The sequence below is a fragment of the Staurois parvus genome, unplaced genomic scaffold (assembly GCF_062004578.1).
Source record: "Staurois parvus isolate SC_StPar_1 unplaced genomic scaffold, SC_StPar_1.0 ptg000137l, whole genome shotgun sequence".
Classification (NCBI taxonomy): Eukaryota; Metazoa; Chordata; class Amphibia; order Anura; family Ranidae; genus Staurois; species Staurois parvus.
The window spans coordinates 17,680,001-17,701,145 of NW_028317933.1; the positions used below are offsets into that span (position 1 = coordinate 17,680,001).

Below are 21,145 nucleotides of genomic sequence, written 5' to 3' on the forward strand. Positions count from 1 at the left end.
AAGGAGCCCCATTGACAGGGTGTGTGGTGTTGGGCTTTAACCCTTTTGCTGCCACTGATGTACAGTATACCATATGTTGGCTACAATGGGGGCTCTACACACACTCCAAGCTGCTACAGCACCCAGGAATGCGTGTAAATTGACAAGTCAATTGTCTGCTGTAAGATGGATGCGATCAGGTGGCGGAACAACCACCCAATCGCTTACTCACAACCCTGGTACATTTGCACCCACAGTCCATTTTTCAGGCTCCTCGTTCCCAACTGCGGGTCCAGAAAATGGTAGGTGTACCCAGGTAGAGGGAGCGGAGCCCAGTGAACCTCCATTTGCTGATTTCCCCTACTTAGTAAGAACCTAGAAGTGATGTGTATTACATCACTTCTGGGTTCTAGCGTCAATGAAGGGTAGGTGAGACATTAGGGGTCTAAAAGACCCTTGATGTCTCATTAAAGTGGTTTTAGAAGATTTTTTTTACCATCATACATTCTATGCATGAAAGTAAAAAACATTCTGTGTGCAGCTTTCCCCCCAGCCCCTCCAATACTTACCTGAGCCCAATCCCGATCCAGCGATGTGCACAAGAGAAGCAGCTCTCCTGGATCTCTCCCTCCTCATTGGCTCAGAGACAGCTGCAAGAGGCATTAGCTCCTGCTGCTGTCAATCACAGCCAGTGAGGAGGGAGCTGGGGGGCAGCGCTGAGTCACACTCTGTCTGTCTATGGACACACAGAGTGGGGCTCAGGAGCGAACACTTATGAGTGCCCCCATAGCAAGGGGCTTGCTGTGGGGGCACTCAACAGGGGGAGGAGCCAGGAGTGCCAGCAGGGGACTCAAGAAGAGGCAGTTCACAGGTAAGCATAATATGTTTCTTAGTAAAAAAAAAAAGTACCATTAGTATCACTTTAAGAAGAACCTGTCATAACTAAATAGTATCACATGGGGCGCCTTTGGTCCCCTATGTGATAAAAAAAGAAAGTTTAGCTAAAAAAAGTGTAAAAAAAGAAAACTACACCCAAACACCTTAAACCCTCCCCCCCTACAAAAGTTTGAGTCCCACATCCACATACAAGCACATACTACCATAGAGACATATATCAGGGGTGCCCAGGGGCGGACTGACCATTTGGAAACTCAGGCACTGCCCGAGGGCCCGGGGTCAGTAGGGGGCCCCATGAGATGCCCCTGGTACCTTTTTCATAGGCTTTTTTGAGTTTGGGCAAGGACACAGGGGCCCCATGATCCCCTATTGCCCGGGGGCCCCATGAGTTGTCAGTCCGCCCCTGGGGGTGCCTATGTACAAAAACATTGATTGCACTACACATGCTACATAATGCTGCACATGCTGGAGTGAGAGCAATAATTGGAGGGCCATTATTCACGGTTAGCTCAAAATTGGTGACCTGTAGGGACTTTTAAAGTGTCATCTATAGAAAATTTAGGGCACAAATATTTGCAATTGTTTTAAGGCTTGACATGCTGGGTATCTATTTACTCGGCACAGCCTTATCTTTTATATTTTACCAAAAAAAGGATAATGTATTGTGTTTATGTGCACTAAAATTACCCTTAGTTTATTTGTCATTGGAACAATTGAGTACTGTCTGTGATACTTTTTTTATTTGCACTAACATACAATTTTAAGGACGAGCTTTCGGGGTATGTCCCCTTCTATAAGGTCCAGGCAGTACTACTTTACAAAATTTTAGCAGAATGTTAAAAGAAATGTTAAAAGGGGGAGGACAAAAAAAAAAAACAGAAAAAAACACACACAAACAAATGTACACAGCAATGATTATTTTTCAATTAAATTTTGCACTAATATAGTGTGACATAGAAGATTTGAGTGACCACCATTTTATTCCCTAGTTGTCTCTGCTTTCAGAAAATATTTAATGTTTTAAGCAGTCATCGGGAATAAAGTAATTTTTTAAAGACTGGTGCAAAAAAACAACAACGGCTCTGGCAGCGAAAAGATTAGGCAGTTAATGATTCAGTTGGCTTTTGATGGACAGCAGAAATTGTATTGGAAACCAAAACCATCTACTGTGAGATGAGGGCACAGATAGCTTGTATGCAGTGTGTGACATCATACCCTTTTAGGCCCCATCCACATTAGCATCGAAATGAGGAGCTTAGTGTGTGCTGGTGACCTGTCCAAGGATCACTGTAGAAGATCTGTACTGAGCCAGATGGCTCGATAAATAGAGGCACTCACATGCAGTCCTTGTTCATTATATTGCTCCCTTGAGGAAACCAACCACCCAGGACACTGAATGAAGGAGGCACCACCAGACCTTGGTAAAGGCACCAGATTTGTTTCTGCTCTCTTGAGTGCAAATAGCCCTAGACTTATTATAGAGAGGAAATCTTGTTATAGTAACAAGATTTCCGTTTTTTCTTTTTAAGAGCAGCCAACTGAGCAAAGAGGACCACTGATAGATTGCCATGGGTCGGTGTACTTTGGCATCTGCCTTATATGTGTACGATATCGTACTAAGCTATGACAATCAGTATTTGCATACTTTTCGACTTTCTGAGAAAAAAAAATGGGGACACAAAGTATGGCATATGGCACACCCCCCGCCATGGTTCCAAATACATGGATCATAACGAACCTGATTGGATAAACCAGGGGTCTCCAAACGTTCTACAGAAAGGGCCAGTTTACTGCCCTTCAGAATTTAGGGGGGCTGGACTGTGCCCAGTGGGAGTTGACAATGCTCAATGTTTGCCATTAGCAGGACAAGTAGTTGATGACAGTGGGAGAAATAGTGCCCCATTGTTGGTGTCAGTGTCATGAATTATGCCCCATTGTTGGTGTCAGTGGCAGGAACAATGCAATGGTATCCAGTCATATTGTTGTGCGCAGTACATTCCACTCCAATAGGTATTAATTGCAGCTGAGCATACATTTTCTATATATTTAAATAAACGTTATATATTTTACATTCATCAATTGGCCAGATGGTGCATACGGAAACGCACCCTCATCCAGTATAGATTTGTTATTTGCCAAAGATGATGATTTACAATTAAGGCTTAGTTCAATAGCTGAGGAATAATGTTGCAAGGGCCAGATAAAGGCAAGCAAAGGGCCACATCTGGCCCCAGGGCCACAGTTTGGAGACCACTGGGCTAAACCAACAGGTGCATTTCTTCAACTCTACTTTATACTGACTTTTCAAAAATAATTTAGAGGTTGGATAATAGGTGTAGTATTAGGCCCCATTCATAAGTGTGATTAGGGCCATACACAGCATTTACAGCTAGAATCAGTAGATTCCTGCTGCTTCTACAAATGAATGACAGGCTGCATCTGTCTGTTGCTGTCTACAGGTAATCGCACATGGACAGACGGATGAAATTCCCTCAACACAGACAGTTGGCATCCAGGGGTGATCATTTATCCCTAACCACAAGTAATCGCTCTATGTGTGGTCAGATGTGGTTGCTGTCAGCCTGTCATTCATTTGTACAAGCAACATGGTTGAGGCTGTTTGCATACACCTGTGATTCCTGATGATCCTTTCTGCAGGAATCCACCAATTTAGGCTGCTTTCACACTGCTCAGTAACAAAAAAGTGGTAAAATGGCATAAACATTTTTTACTTGTTTTTGAGGCATTTTATGGGTCCCTGCACCTGTGAAAACTGGGCATGTAACTCAGAAAAGGTACAGAAATGAAACAATTCCTCCAACACTTTTTCGGGAGCCACACATTGCCCCCTTTCATCAGGGCTTACATATACCAAGTGAAGTTACTGGCCTCAGGTGAGACACAGAGATAAAACAAATCCTCCTACCTATGTTGTACCTGTTTATCTGCAGTCTTCTCCTCTCTACATACATTCAAAGTTTAAAAGCTTGTTTGAGAGTTCAGAGCTGAAATTACACACAGCAGAGAGCTCTGAGAGCTGATTGGAGGGAAGAGACACCCCGCCCCTTTTACACAGCACACAGCAACAGGGCTGAGGCTGTCAATCTGCTGGAGCTCCCTCCCCGTCACCTTTTTTCTCTTTTTGTCAAGAAGCTTGTCAGAAGTGATTCCTGCTGATAGCAGAGGAACAAAGCCGCAGACAGAAATGACACTTGATGCTCTGGATTGAGACAAGTACAAACTATACAGGGATATGCTTCGTTCATACTTCATTTCTGAGGTTTGCAACCACTTTAAAGGGGAATAGTTCTGATTAGGGATGCACCGATACCCTTTTTTTTATCGGCGAGTATGAGTACAGATACTTTCAGTCAAGTACTTGCCAATACTGATGACTGATACTTTGTGGTGTGATTTGCATCCATACAAAATGTATGGACACAAATTGCACCACAAAGAATAGCATGCGATCTGAACAGGAATGTGATTCCTGTTCAAATTACATGAGATTCCTCACTGCTCCTGTGTGAACCCAAGCTGTCATAGAGTTCACACAGGAGTGGTGCAGGGAGGTTTCCTGCAGTGGAGAGTGGGCGTGTGGGTAGGTATACTATGGAGCAGTGGCATCCCTAGGCGGGTGCGGGGGGTGTGCGCCGCACCGGGTGACACCTATCGCACGGGGTGACACCAGACCCTTTCCATGAGCTCCACGAAAACGAAAGTTTAAAAGCAAGCCGACAACCCCCGCAAGATGGATCGGATCTGCGGATTGAGCATAATGGATTGGAGTCCGATCCATTATGCTCTCCAATCCACAGATCCAATCCATCTTGCGGTGGATCATCGGCTTGCAGCCTATATGCGGCCGCGACAGCAGGAACCTCCAACATCTGACATCACTTCTCGAGTATGTGCAGACCGGATTGGTGTTGAAAGATCAGTCATCCCCGCATAGGTTGCAAGCCGAGGATCCCCACAAGATGGATTGGATCTGCGGATTGGGAAGCATAATGGATCGGACCCTGATCCATTATGCTTAGTCCGCAAATCCAATCCATCCTGCGGGGATCGTCGGAGGGGTGACACCAAATGTTACCGCACCAGCTAACACCAACCCTAGAGGCACCCCTGCTATGAAGGCAGATGCTCCATATTCTCAGTGGTAGGAGAAGAGAGAAAGCAGTGGGGATTTGAAATCCCTGCCACTTTCTCTCCTCTCCTTGCAGGGATGACAGTTCGGGCTAGAGGGCTTCTGATTGGTAGAACCGTCACATGAATAGTACTGACCAATCAGATGCCATCTAGCCTGAACTGTCATCCGTGCAAGGAGAGGAGAGAAAGCTGCTTCACAGATCTGGGGATTTGAAATCCCCACAACTTTCTCTTCTCTCCTTGCAGTGATGACAATACGGGCTAGACGACATCTGATTGGTCAGTAATATTCATTTGACGGTGCTTACCAATCAAAAGCCCTCTAGCCTGAACTGTCATCCCTGCAAGGAGTTCTTTGTGGTAGGAGAGGAGAGAAAGCGGCGGGGATTTCAAATCCCCGCCGCTTTCTCTCCTCTCCTACCACAAAGAACATGGAGCATCTGCCTCCATAGTATACATCCCCACATGCCCACTCTCTGTTCAGCATGGGATTCCTGCAGGGAGGTTTCCAGCACCGCTCATATGACAAGCCTGGGTTCACACAAGAGCAGTTCAGAAACCGCATGTGATATGGATATCAGTTTCTGGTATCGGGAGCATTTTTACGAGTATGAGTATGTTATGGACCACCTGGTGTACTCTAGCAGTCCACAGGACAGGACTACCCAGGGCGCGGAGTCTAAGCCCCAGTCCGCTTGTTCACCAGAGCAGCTTATGGTGGGGATGGGCTTGGAGCGAACAGTGACCAGGTCGTGGCCCCTGAGTACACCCACCTGAGGTAGAGGAATCACCAGAGGTAATGACAGGTAGAGAGCCTGACGTGAAGAGGCAGACAGGTCTGGAGAGTAGCAGCTAATCCGTGCGGGTCGGATGGATGGCTGAGCAATAGCGTGGTCAAATGGGCCAGGTCGGTAACAGAGGGTTCAGTGTAGTACAAGGCAGCAGGCAGAAGGATAGTCAGGTCACTCGCCGGAGTCGGTACCAGTAGTTCAGATCAGGTAGGGATATCCAAAAGAGAGGTCGAACTTAGCCAGGGGTCAGAGCAGGAGAAGTCAGCAGGGGTCAGGTCCAGGCAGGTCAGCAACGAATCTCAAACAACGGCAATACAGGAACACAGGAACAAGATCAGACCATACGGCAACTTGTGTCTGTGCAGGGCTGGTTTAAGTAGCCCGCCCTGCACCTGACAGGTGCAGCCTAGGTTCTAGTAGTGCCTGCCCAGCATCGTCATAGGTGCCGGGTGCGCCTGGGTCCTAGTGCCCTGCTGCCTGCATGTCTTGACAGACACCTACGCATGTGCAGACCCATGCGTCGTGATGGTCCCTGACAGAGTAGTTATGAAAATACTTGGTATCAGTACCAATCTCGGTATCGGCATTGATACCGGTATTGGTGCATCCCTAATTTTGATCCACTTTTGTCACGTTGGACAGGTATGTTTTAGAGCAGCCAAAATGCATCAGTGTGAAAGCAACCTTATGCAGCAGGAATCCTCTGTATGTCCCTAATCACACATGGTAGCCCCTCTAAATGAGTTTACATCTACGTGTTTGCCATAACAACCATTGTTTTAGCACAGAGAGCCAATGAGAGCTGAAAATAGCAGTCACGTGGCTGAAAATAATGATTGTTATAGCAAATCCGTTAAAGCTTAGTGGGCTGAGCCTATTGTTCCAATTACATTCTTAAAGGCATGACGGTACCGGCGTGATTGCCTATCTTTCATGTCCAATATTGCATCTTGATGTAAAGCTTCATTCTCCTTGTCTGATCTTGCTCCCATCCCCTGACATCACATAATGAGTGCAATATCCCATTTTACGTGCCATCGTTACCTATCTTTATCCCATCCTCTGTTGCTCATCTCACGTCATCAGTGCCTGACACGACTTTTTGTACCTACGATTCATTTTTGTCGGTTTTGTGCACTTCATACGATATTAGATCATTTGACTGTCCATTGTGTGTTGTGTGGTCCCACGATCAGACCCCCCCTCTGTACATGCTACATCTTCTGACTGTGTACTGAATTGGGACATCACTGTAAGTGCTCTCTGTGCTTGATATAAAATCCAATTACTCACCGCTCACCCCGATTCAGCTGTATCCTCTAACATCTGCTGTGACTGACACAGTATCACATATTTTGACTGTCTGAATATCCTACAGCCACCCACGCTGTCTAATTAGTTAATCACTGGCTATTTCATGCTTCCGTTAAAAAAAAAAACCAACAAAAAACACATCATCCCACTCTGTTTAATCTGTGCACTACTGACGGTTTTAGGCTTGTTTATGAAGGCCATGCAATGTACAAAGTGCAATAGCTTAGGCTAGCCATATCTGACCTACAGTCATCAGTGGGAAGCATCTATGCGACTGGTTGCTTATCACACTTGGCTTTGAGCTTTTTTAAAACAAGCCCAATTATCTTTCAGTTGTGCACTCCATCTGATATTACATCTTCCACTGCATTTGAAATCATATCCCCCCCCCACCCCACGACCGTATGCTGCATTTGATCTCATATCCTGTGAAAGTGCACTTTGTCAAATGAAAACAGGGCCTGATGTGATATCAGACTGTCAGGACTATGAACTGCAAGTATTTTATGAAGCGGCCAATCACATTCAGACTTTCTAGACAGGTCATAGTATTGACAGGCTGGCGCACCAGGCCCCTAATGAGGGTGCACTGAAGTTCAGATCACATGGTCTGAGGTTGCACTGCATCTGATATTGCATCAATGGGCTTATTTAACAAGTCAGTGCAAAGAGCAATGTTAATGTGATAAAGTATATCACAGCAACCAATCAGCTTTTACCTTTCATCAGTTTGCAAGTTGTAATTGGTTGCTGTGGGTTACTGCACATTGCACATTGCTGTTCGCATTATTAAAGGGTCATTACACCCAAAACTGATATTTCAGTTATTAGAGGACCTGAGTGGTGGGATGAATTCTCCTACTGGCTTCTTTCTGAGATGTTGAATTTTCACCACAGTCCTATGGAGCAGTCTCACTTTTCCAGGTGAATTTTTTCATAATTATAATAATTTCAGATCCTACAACCAATGGACGATCCCCATGGCAATAGTGGTGGCAGGAGCTTAGGCACAAGCATCTCCTTGCCAGAGTCGCCAAGCAGTATAAGAAGCCTGTAGGTAATTCAGCTCCCAAGGGTTCAACCATAACTGCAATGTCACTTTTGGGTGGGCTGGCCCTTTACATAAGCTGGCTATGTGCACTACATCTCAGGTCATGTTGTCTGAGAGGGTGTTGCATCTCGGGCAATTTTAGTTTGAGTGTGAACTGCATCTAGTATCACATCCTCTTATTGTGCACTGCATTTAATATCATTTTCTCCCACTGTGCACTGCACCAAAAAACCCCTCCACATTGCACTGCGTCTGACATCTTCACCCTACCACGCACTGTACCTGAGACAAATTCTTTTCATTGGTGCACTGCTTCTTTTATCCTCCCATGATGCATTGCGTCTCATGTCTCCCCCCTTATGATGCACTGCTCCTGTCATCATCTCCCTTCCATTATGCGTTGGGTACAGGCTCATGGCGCCTACCTGTGTTTGCTCTGCAGACCATGCTGACTGCTATCTCAATGAGCGCCATCGCTACCAATGGAGTTGTGCCAGGTAGGGGGAATTTCAGAGATGGACAATACATGGGAGATGCAGTGCGTGGGAGGGATTGGGGGTGGGGGTACACAGTACTGCTGGATGCAGAAGCAGTGTGTGTGGGGGTGTTGGAGACTTTATACTCGATGCAGACGCTTTGCATCAATCAGATTAAGGCTACGTGCACACAGGTGCTTGTCCTGTGGTTCCTCTCTGATGGAGCATAGCGTCTACGCTCTGCCAACTTTTTACATTATGAAGGCTCTTTGGCCTTGCATTTATCTTAAAAGTCAGTTACTCCTTTTTTTTCTTGTCTGCTTAAGCTGGGTTTATTTCCACCAAATGGTGATAAAATTTAACATAGCTAAGCTAGAGGGGAAGCACATGGCATAGGCCTATGTCCACAAGCACTATCCATAATTACAGGGGTATAGCTGCTGATGGAGTTATGTATTTGATAATTAAAGGATTTCACCACCTTAACCAAAAGCAGACCCCTGCTAGATACCTCCAGCCTAGTAACATGGAGGGGTCACTATCTTCCTTGCCCAGTTTGCGTTCCCTTGGTGGACTAAGTTTGCCCTTTCAGATGTACAGTAATGTGGCTGTTATATAAGTGAAAGGATGTGCCATAGTACCTTTTATCACCTGTAGTGTTGCTGCAGGTAACAGCTTGGGTCAGGGCTCCTGGGATGTATGGAAGGCAGGGATCCCTCTATATTGTTACGTGGGGAGAGGTTCCCTAGCTATTTTATATATAATTGAGGAAACCCTCTATGATGTTTACAACAAAATAGTAATTGGTGTAGCAATATGTCTTAAGGTACTAGCATAGAAAGTATTATTTCTAATATGTTGTGTTATAATGTAGAATAGTGGTAGAGTATTCAGCACAGAGGCCTCATACTTTAAGTACAGCAGTACCTGGGTGCAGTGCTATTGGAATGCAGTGCATTGATAACTACTGCAGTGGTATGAGGTGTGGTGCAGTGATACATTGTACAGTGTTAAATCCATGTTTTCCAGTATGTGTACCTGAGACTCTTGTCTATCTGTAGCTGGAGGTTCATATTACATGATATCTCGCTCACTGGGCCCGGAATTTGGAGGCGCTGTGGGTCTTTGCTTTTACCTGGGAACCACATTCGCTGGAGCCATGTACATCCTGGGGACCATTGAGATTCTCCTGGTGAGTAACAGATGAAATATGTTCCTGTTTTGACCATCCTTAGACATCTAATATTGATTATGGAAGTGGATCCTGTCTATCTCTTACTGAGCACATTCGGGGAATGTTTAGATACAGAAAAGAGTCATCTTCCACAGCGATGGGCAAATAGTACAGCACAAAAGGGGATCAGCCCAGTGCCCAGGAATCTTAGTTCATCATTTCAGATAGCTCAGGGTCATATTTATGATCACAATTAAAGCACTCAAAGACAAACACAGCCATTGATGGCTCTCATTTGATAGTGATTGCCAACAACGAAGTGCTGAAAAATACTGCAGGTCTCAAATCACCTTGAAACATGGCAGCACTTATTTTTGGCACAGGGTTGGGTAAGTGATCATGGCCTGAGGTTTTCAGCAAGGACAAGGTGAGTCTTCGGTGTTTAAAGGGTTTTAGGTTATGAACCATTGGTTTCAAGAGTTTTAGGTTATGGGGTGGCGTTGGTGTCAGTGGGTTATGTCTAGGTGTTAGAGATGGGATTAAAGCAGCATTGTCAGTTGCAATCTTAATGCCAGTTCCATGCAATATAAAAGCTACCACTTTGGTGGCCAGTGTCTCCTAATTTTCCTCTGTTCATGCACTACAGTCTCCATCATAGTCTTCTGCATTCAACACTTCTGGGATTATTGAATGCTTGTGACCTGCTACACACTATAGTTTTATCAATCGACCTGCTATGTTCTATGCTTGGTTCTGTAATGATGTAGAGGTCCAGAAATTATCAAAGAGTCTGGTGCAGGCTGTAGTGCTAGAACAGAATAAAGGTAAGAGACACATGTTGCTGAAGAGGTGAGTTTATTAGTTCTTCTGCAGGAAAATGGTATTAGGATATTTTTAGAGCCTGACAGGGTCACTTGAAGTTGGAACTAAAGTCTACATTGAGGTGGGTGGGCACTTGCCACAATGTAAATCTGATCAACCTTTCTCTTTTACCAGACGTATATCTTTCCTGCTATGGCCATCTTTAAAGCTCAAGACGCCAGTGAAGAAACCGCTGCCCTCCTGAATAATATGCGTGTATATGGCACATGTGTGCTTACCTGCATGGCCATCGTAGTCTTTGTGGGAGTGAAATATGTCAATAAGTTTGCTCTTGTGTTCCTGGGCTGTGTGATCCTCTCCATTCTGTCCATCTACGCTGGTGTGATAAAGTCTGCATTTGACCCACCAGATTTCCCGTAAGTTCATATTTGAATTTTCAGATAGGATGTCCAGATTCTAGGCTTTCATTAACAATGAGGTACCTTGATTCCATGTATAAAAAAAGAATAAAGGAAAGCAAAGGTTTTTTCCCAACAAATGTCAAATTCCAAATCTCCCACAGTTTGGAAAATTAAGTGAAAACACTAGTTGGTTATTGCGGGTGACATCTTCACATTTTCTTGTCAACATTTTCAAAAGAGAAGTCTGTTGTGTCAATTAGAGCCATGAAACCCAACCTTTGTCTCAGTGTGACAGCCCAATCCTGCTCTCCTTGTGACAACCTAGTTGTGCTTCCAGTGTGACACCCCAGTTCCGCTATCAGTGTGAAACTCTTTCCAGCTCACTGTGAGACAACTAAGTCCTGCTCTCAGTGTGACAACCCAGTCCTGTGTGTAGTGGCAACCCAGTCCCACTCTCAGTGACAGCCCAGTCCTGCTCTCAATGTGACAGCCCAGTTCTGCTCTTAGTGTGACAGTCCAGTCCTGCTCTTATGTGACAGCTCAGTCCTACACTCATTGTGACAGCTAAGATCCGCTCTCAGGGTTATAGCCCAGTCCTGCTCTCAGTGTGACAGCCCAGTCCCGCTCTCAGGGTGACAACCCAGTCCTGCTCTCAGTGTGACAGCCCAGTCCTGCTCTCAGTGTGACAGCCCAGTTCTGCTCTCAGTGTGACAGCCCAGTCCTGCTCTCAGGGTGACAACCCAGTCCCGCTCTCAGTGTGACAGCCCAGTCCTGCTCTTAGTGTGACAGCTCAGTCCTATGCTCATTGTGACAGCTAAGATCCGCTCTCAGGGTTATAGCCCAGTCCTGCTCACAGTGTGACAGCCCAGTCCCGCTCTCAGGGTGACAAACCAGTCCTGCTCTCAGTGTGACAGTCCAGTCCTGCTCTCAGTGTGACAGCCCAGTCCTGCTCTCAGTGTGACAGCCCAGTCCTGCTCTCAGGGTGACAACCCAGTCCTGCTCTCAGTGTGACAGCTCAGTCCTGCTCTCAGTGTGACAGCCCCATCCTGCTCTCATTGTGACAGCCCAGTCCTGCTCTCAGGGTGACAACCCAGTCCTGCTCTCAGTGTGACAGCCCCATCCTGCTCTCATTGTGACAGGCCAGGCCTGCTCTGAGGGTGACAACCCACTCCTGCTCTCAGTGTGACAGCCCCGTTCTGCTCTCATTGTGACAGCCCAGTCCTGCTCTCAGGGTGACAACCCAGTCCTGCTCTCAATGTGACAGCCCATTCCTGCTCTCAGTGTGACAGCCCCGTCCTGCTCTCATTGTGACAGCCCAGTCCTGCTCTCAGGGTGACAACCCAGTCCTGCTCTCAGGGTGACAACCCAGTCCTGCTCTCAGTGCGACAGCCCAGTCCTGCTGTCATTGTGACAGTCCAGTCCTGCTCTGTGTGACAGCCCAGTCCTGCTCTCATTGTGACAGCCCAGTCCTGTATTCAGTGTGACAGCATACTCCTACTCTCAGTGTGACAGCCCAGTCCTGCTCTCAGTGTGACAGCCCAGTCCTGGCTCTCAGTGTGACAGCCCAGTCCTGCTCTCATTGTGACAGCCCAGTCCAACACTCAGTGTGACAGCCCAGTTCTGCTTTCAAAGTGACAGCCCAGTCCTGCTCTCATTGTGACAGCCCAGTCCAACTCTCACTGTGACAGCCTAGTCCTACTCTCAGTGTGACAGTTCAGTCCTGCTCTTAGTGTGACAGCTCAGGCCAACTTTCATTGTGACAGCCAAACCCCGCTGTCAGTGTGACAGCCCAGTCCTGCTCTCAGGGTGACAGCCCCGTCCTGCTCTCTGTGTGACAGCTCAGTCCTGCTCTCGTTGTGCAGCCCAGTCCTGTATTCAGTGTGACAGTCCAATCCTGCTCTCATTGTAAGAGCTTAGTCCTGCTATTATTGTGACATCCTAGTCCCGCTCTCAGTGTGACAGCCCAATCCTGCTCCCATTATGACAGCCCATTCCTGCTCTCATTGTCCCCCGCCTTTACGTTCAGTTTGGTTTTCCATGGACTCCAGTCCTCCATTATGTAATTCACCTTTATGTCTCATTAGAACAGTTATCAGATTTTCGCCTTGTTTTTCCATTTTGCAGTTGTCTATCCATGAGCACAAGCAGTTGAGCCAACCAGTCATAAAAACGATAAGGAGAAGAGACATTTTGACATCTGCTTTATAGAAAAAAGCTGGCCAGGCAGGATTCACACTTCCAGAGATAGCTTGGCTAGAAACAAAGATGCCTGCAGTTGCTTGGAGAAACTGTTTAAATTAAAAGGAAAAAAAAACCCTGAGATTCTCACGCTTCCCATTCTGTAAGATATCAGTAACTATACCCAGAGGCAGAATGATTCTTGCTCTGTTCTTTAGTGCGGAGTGGCAGACTGCCACAAAGATCAAACTGTTTTTCTATGCCCACAAGAAGCCTAATGCATTTCCCTGGGAGAGTATCAGAACTTTTGTGCACAATTATGATTAAAGTAATTGGATTTGTTTGTAGTTTCTATTTTAAGGGAAGCAGATGTCTTCCTTGGTGCAAGGTCTGACATAATTACTTAATATATGCAAAAATTGTACTGAAGACAACACTGTATAGCAGGATATCGCCCAGGAAATTGCAGCGCTAAACAGTCTGCTGTTAACTCCTGGGTGGGAAAGTCATGATAGAAGAAAAGGTGATCAAAGACATAATAAAACCACCATTCTCACAAATGGAACTGGTTGTCCTAGAATGAGACACATTTATCTGGGGTATATATGGGTAGCATGTAATCAGATATAACATTGTCCATTAAAAATCACTATTATAGTGTTAATAATTTACTTCTTACTCTATTGAGTATATTAGGCTCTACGCTCTCTAGGGAATTCATAAATTATGTATATAATGCCGCTTAATGTAGAGTCAACCTGCTTGGCTAAAATTCGTCCTCTCATTCACAGATGCTTATTTAGTGCAGCAGTGCAAATGGAGATTTTGCATTGCAATCCATAGCAACCAACCTTGGCAACCATCTTTTATTGGTTACGAGAAGGATGAAAGATGACTGCTGTGATTACCACACTTAAGCTTTGCATTAATAAATAAAGGATTGTATGCTAGTGGAGAAAAATTGATACCATGCTTGTTTTGTTAGCAGTGATTTGCCCCCCCGTCCAGCACTGGTATTCTGCATGTATTGTAATTCTTCAGCAAAATCACAGCCCCCCCTTTCCAACTGAACCCAAAGTCAACCACCCCATTCAACAGCAGAATTCAGAATTTCAACAGGATAATGAAAAACTCTTGCATGATCGTCACTAAAAACAGCGGCGTAGAAGGCCTACTGTCAGGAAGCATATCATATAGGTACACTCCTACAAGGTCAAATAGGAGCGTATGCTCAAATTAAAGGATAAATTCACCTTTTAGTAAAAAATTATAAATGCACATTTTTTTGCAGGTAAAAAATGTACATATATTATTTTTATCAGTAAGACAAGCATTGCACCTGCCATCAGCAGATTGCACATGACAGCTAGCGGGGGAGAGAAGATCCCCCACTAGCTTTCAAAGCAGGGAGCGGGGGCTGGTCAGATCGTAACATGCTACATGTTACACCCTGAGTATGTGTGTAACATGTAACATGTTACGAAAGTGGAACTTATCCTTTAAACACATGACGTGGAAAAGTAAAACAAATGCAGTATATCTTTGCAATATCTCTGCTCTTAACTAAAGTAAGGTTTTATTCAGGGGAGGACTGACCATTTGGCAGTGCCCGGGGTCGGTAGGGGGCCCCATGAGATGCCCCTGGTACCTTTCTCATAGGCTTTTTGAGTTTGGGCAAGGACACAGGGGCCCCATGATCCCCTATTTCCTGGGGCCCCATGAGTTGTCAGTCCGCCCCTGGTTTTATTCCAAACATATAATAGGTGCAAAACAGGGCAGGATATAGCCTATCTGATCTGGAGGTGCATTAAAAAAAGTCAGGGGGTGTAATATCAACACTGTGTGTGAGTCACTGACAGTCTGTCACACAGTGCCACAACCAGGGAAATGCTAGTATGTATTAGACTGTTTTAGATTAGGGTGATTAAAAAGAACCTGTGTCCCCCCTTATATCAGATGTACCTATCAAAGTCCCCCTTCACATCAGGAGTCCTTATTAGAGTCCATTTTACATTATGAGTACTCATCAAAGTCCCCCTTTACATCATGGTTCCCATCAGAATCCCCCCTTACATCAGCTGTCCCCATCAGAGTCCCCCCTTACATCAGCTGTCCCCATCAGAGTGCCCCCTTACATCGGATTTCCCCATCTGAGTGCCCCTTACATCAGATGTCCCCTTCAGAGTGCCCTTTACATCAGGGGTCCTCTTCAGAGTGCCTTTTTGCATCAGGCTCCCCATCAGAGTGATCCCTTACATCAGATTTCCCCATCAGAGCATCCCCTTACATCAGATTTCCCCATAAGAATGCACCCTTACATCAGATTTCCCCATCAGAGTGCTCCCTTACATATGATCAATTATCCCCATCAGCATGTCCCCTTACATCAGGTGTTCCCTTCAGGGTGCCCCCCTACATCAGGTCCCACCCTTACATCAAATTTCCCCATCAAAGTGCCCCCTTACATCAGATTTCCCCATCAGAGTGCTCCATAACATCAGATTTCCCCATCAGAGTGCCCCCTTACATCAGGTGTCCTCATCATTGTGCTCCCTTACATCAGATTTCCCCATCAGAGTGCTCTCTTACATCAGATTTCCCCATCAGAGTGCTCTCTTACATATGATCAATTATTCCCATCAGAGTGCTCCCTTACATCAGGTATCCCCATCAGAGTGCTCTCTTACATATGATCAATTATTCCCATCAGAGTGCTCCCTTACATCAGGTATCCCCATCAGAGTGCTCTCTTACATATGATCAATTATTCCCATCAGAGTGCTCCCTTACATCAGGTATCCCCATCAACGTGCCCCCCCTTATATTAGGTGTCCCCATCAATGTGCCCCCTTACATCAGGTGTCCACATCAGTGTGCTCCCTTACATGGATTTTCCCCATCAGTGTGAACTGGAGGGACACAACTAAAATCTGGGGGGCACAGCCCACCCCAGCACCCCCTTAGATCAAGCCCTGATGCAAAAGCCAACACTTTTTGGGAACCACACATTACCCCCTTCATTAGGGCTTGCAGTGGTTGTAAACCCTTACATATACCCAGTGAAGCGACTGGCCTCAGGTGAGACACAGAGATGAAACAAATCCTCCTACATAAGTTGCACCTCTTTATCTGTAGTCTTTTCTTCTCTATATCTGTTGAAAGTGCTGAATTTCTAAAGTTTGTCTGAGAGTTCAGAAAAAAGGGGGCGGAGAGCTGAAATTACACTCTGCAGAGCTCAGTGAGGACAGCTGTGAGAGCTGATTGGAGGGAAGAGATACACACCCCTCCACACAGCTCACAGGAACAGAGCTGAGGCTATCAATCAGCTGGAGTTCCCTTCCCTGTCACCATTTTTCTCTTGGTGTCAGGAAAACCTGTCAGAAGTATTTCATGCTGATAACAGAGGAATGAGGTAGCAGACAGAAATTACACTTTGTTCATATTTCATGTCTGAGGTTTACAACCACTTTAAGGAAATATGAAGTCAGCTAGTATGGACTGTAATGTATAGTCTGGATATCTGAAAAAACTGAGAAACTTTCAGCAGCTGGTTTGGGCTTCCTAGGATTGCTCCTTAAGCAATGATTCCACTTCCCAACACATAATATTAAAAGAAAAATGTCATGCTTTGGCTGGTAATGCTCTTTTAACTTTTTAATTGTCACCCTTGTGCTATCAGTTATGCCATACTTACTACAAGTTCTCGTGTGCATTTTTCAGAATCTGTCTCCTTGGCAATCGGACTTTATCCAGGAAGGGTTTTGATGTCTGTGCTAAGTTTATTGAAGTTGGCAATGAGACTGTCACCAGCAAGTTGTGGGCTCTTTTCTGCTCCTCGCCATTGCTGAATGCCACATGTGACCTGTACTTCTCCCAAAACAATGTGACGGAGGTTCAAGGCATCCCAGGAGTTGCCAGTGGACTTATCAGAGGTAAAAATTCAAAGACTTTGGGGATGTCTTGACTGTGATAAATAGATAGTTTTGATCATTTGTATTAAATAAAGAGATATGCCGAGAAAAGAGAATTTAAAAGAGAAGTTCAGGACTATAAAAAAACAAGCAACCATACTCGCCTAGATGGATGCAGCATGGGTTTGATGCTACATCTGTTCCCTGCCGCATCTAAGACTGAGAACTGAGTGATTAAAGATCTCTCAGTTCTCGGTCTTCAGTGAGCAGAGAGCCGGTGACTGTCAGTCACCGGCTCTCTGCTCTGCCCTTTCAGCGATCACTGGAGAGCTGGGCTGTGGAGGGGGCATGAGTGGCTGGCTCAGGTTCTCAGCAGTTCACTGAGAGGCTGAGTCAGTTGCTGGTCCAGACATCTGGGTGGATTCCTGGCATTAAAGTTAGGATCTCTCTAGAGTCTGGACCGGCTCAGTGACATCAGTCAACAACGGACTTTAGCCCACTGTCGGCTGAATACGGGTCACAGGAGTGCTGAACTAAGTGCAGTCCTATGATCCATAGGAGATGTAGGGTCAAAAGAGCTTTGGCTCTATTTCTCCTTTAAGGATCACTATTGTTCTTTGAATTGTTTTGGATTTTTTTTTTTTTTTGAAAAGTAGTCTTTGGTTTGCAGCTATGTTGTATAACTGTAGACCAGGGGTGTCAAACTGGAGGCCCTCCAGTTGTTGCGAAACTACAAGTCCCATAATGCCTCTGTCTTTGGGAGTCATGCTTGTAACTGTCAATCTTGCAACGCCTAATGGGATTTGTAGTTTCGCAACAGCTGGAGGGCCGCCAGTTTGACACCTGTGCTGTAGACTATCCATTCTCAACCATTGTTCCTTGGAACCCTAATGTTACTCCAGATGCTGCTAGGGGTTCCTCAAGCAGTGGCAGATTGGCCTTCCATCTCATGGTACCTGCAGAGTTTCAAGGTCAACATCACTTGTCAAAGCCAAGGGCATGACACTAATGATCATTTTAGTATTCTTTGCTCTGACCACAAATGTAGGGCATTCTTCCTCCAAATGACCACAATTTAAGGCAGAAAATTTAATCTGGTTCCTAAAAAAATTTGCTCAGTAAGTGGTCCTGATGTTTTTGACCATTTTTTGTTAAAGGAGCCATCTGGAAAATGTTTGGCTGCATCCAATCAGATACAGCCACTGTTTGAATATACAATAGCTCAGCAGAGGGATTTATCCATCTTCACTGTTTAGTGTGGATGGAGGAATCTATTAGATTTCTTTTGTTCAGTCCGCAGGATGGATGAAAGAAATCTTACAGTGAATGGACCAATGTAAGTATGTCAAAAATGCATTACCTAAACTTCAGCTTTAGAAGTTATCTTTTGGTGGCAACGTGGAAGGTTTAGACCCTTTGCAAGGATTTTATTTCTATCTACACCCCCATTAGAGAGATTTGCCCTCACTTTTTTGCACCTATGTTGGGTGTCACTCAAAACAGGACGTAAGGGAAAATCTCCTCTATAGGGACACGACATTAGTTAAAACCTGAGAGTAAATCTCAAAGGGACATACAGACAGAAAAGATGTGGTTGAAGGGTTTAAAACAGACCATAAAGATGGCAAAGGTACTTTAATGTTCTGTGGAAATATAAAACTGGATGCCTGATAGAATCCTAAATATATGATTATGTAACAAAATAGGTATAGTTATTTGTATAATATTTTAAGCTTTATATGGAGGGGTGAAACATATGCTGTCTTTCAACTTCCCCCTTTTGCTCTATAGAAAACGTGTGGTCAAGTTATTTGCCCAAAGACCTAATTGTGGAGAAAAGTGGATTGCTTTCTGCTCCCTCTGGAGACCCTGTTGACCTGGACCAGCCATATGTATTTAGTGACATGACGACTTACTTCACCCTTCTTGTGGGAATCTATTTTCCATCTGTCACCGGTAAGTGTTCCATTTTTAACCTTTTCATGACCAGAGGTCATCATAGCATACTGTAGATGCCGAATGCATCGTTAACTCAAAGTGAATGGCATCAAACATGAAAAGCTTATGAGCAAGCAGGCTCTGTATTGCAATGTTTCTTCTGCAATAAGTTCAGCTTACCTGTTCGCTCGCAGTGTTCTGTAGAACGTACACTGAGCTGTGAATGTAGAGTGCCTGTGCCAGGTTGGCTGAACTCCTGCACATGTGTGGGAGATGGGACTTCCTGCGCCAGCCAATCACCAACTGGCAGCAAGAAAAAGCCGGAGAGAATATGCTGATATGGTTTCTATGAAATGCTGGCTGGGGGTTGACAACCCATAGGTTTCATCCCAGAAATAAAGTTGTGTCATAATTTGTGGGCTCCTTGTATATAACAGATTGGTACATCCCAGAGCAGCATCTATTTTCTGAGCCTACTCTGTCTTTGATTCCACTGCTTGCCTTAGCAACTATTGGGTTCAGTCTTTATCCAGTCAGGTAGGTATTTGTGCTACATACAGTGCCTTGAAAAAGTATTCATACCTCTTGAAAGTTTCCACATGTTGTCATGGTACAAACAAAAATGTAAATGTATTTTATTGGGATTTGTGTGATAGACCAACACAAAGTGACACATAATTGTGAAGTGGAAAATGATAAATGGCTTTAAAAAATTTTTACAAATAAATATCTGAATAGTGCGGCATGCATTTGTATTCAGCCCCCTTTACTCTGATACCCCTGACTAAAATGTAGTGGAACCAATTGCCTTCTGAAGTCATCTAATTAGTAAATAGAGTCCACCTCTGTGTAATTTAGTCTCAGTATAAATACAGCTGTTCTGTGAAGAGGTTTGTTAGAGAACATTAGTGAAAAAACAACATCATGAAGGCAAAGGAACATAACAGACAGGTCAGGGATAAAGTTGTGGAGAAGTTTAAAGCAGGGTTAGGTTATAAAAAAATATCCCAAGTTTTGAACATCTCACAGAGCACTATGCAATCCATCTTACGAAAATGGAAAGAGCATGGCGCAACTGCAAACCTACCAAGACATGGTCGTCCACCTAAATTGACAGGTCGATCAAGGAGACCTTTAATCAGAGAAGCAGCCAAGAGACCCATGGTAACTCTGAGGGAGCTGCAGAGATCCACAGCTCAGGTGAGAGAATCTATCCACAGGACAACTATTAGGCATGCACTCCACAAATCTGGCCTTTATGGAAGAAAGCCATTCTTGATATAAAGCCATAAGAAGTCCTGTTTGCAGTTTGCCATGTGGGGGACACAGCAAACATCTGGAAGAAGGGGCTCTGGTCAGATGAGACCAAAATTGAACTTTTTGGCATAAAAGCAAAACGCTATGTGTGGCAGAAAACTAACACTGCACATCACCCTGAACACACCATCCCCACTGTGAAACATGGTGGTGGCAGCATCATGTTGTGGGGATGCTTTTCTTCAACAGGGACATGGAAGCTGGTTAGAGTTGATTTGAAGATGGATGGAGCCAAATACAGGGCAATCTTAGAAGAAAACTTGTTTGAGTCTGCAGAAGACTTGAGACTGGGTTGGAGGTTCACCTTCCTGCAGGACAATGACCCTAAACATACAGCCAGAGCTACAATGGAATGGTTTAGATCAAAGAATATTCATGTGTTAGAATGGCCCAGTCAAAGTCCAGACCTAATTCCAATGGAGAATCTGTGACAAGACTTGAAAATTGCTGTTCACAGATGCTCTCCATCCAACCGGATAGAACTTGAGCTGTTTTGCAAAGAAGAATGGACACAAATGTCCCTCTCTAGATGTGCAAAGCTGGTAGAGACATCCCCAAAGAGACTTGCAGCTGGAATTACAGAGAAAGATGGTTCTACAAAGTATTGACTCAGGGGGTCTGAATATAAACGCACGCCACACTTTTCAGATTCTTAATTTAAAAAAATTTTGAAAACCATTTATGATTTGTTTTCCACTTCACAATTATGTGCCACTTTGTGTTGGTCTATCACATAAAATCCCA

General features: G+C 44.9%; 1 protein-coding gene across 4 annotated transcripts in view; it reads left to right on the forward strand.

The window, feature by feature from the left end:
* Positions 1–21,145, forward strand: part of SLC12A5 (solute carrier family 12 member 5) — a 138,331-nt gene that overhangs the window by 61,914 nt on the left and 55,272 nt on the right. For all 4 annotated transcript variants that reach the window (XM_089673435.1, XM_089673436.1, XM_089673437.1 and 1 more), the window contains exons 5-9: positions 8,627–8,681; positions 9,722–9,852; positions 10,831–11,072; positions 16,956–17,167; positions 18,938–19,102. In XM_089673435.1, the coding sequence (XP_089529561.1) occupies positions 8,627–8,681; positions 9,722–9,852; positions 10,831–11,072; positions 16,956–17,167; positions 18,938–19,102 (805 nt within the window). The remainder of the gene's footprint in view (positions 1–8,626; positions 8,682–9,721; positions 9,853–10,830; positions 11,073–16,955; positions 17,168–18,937; positions 19,103–21,145) is intronic.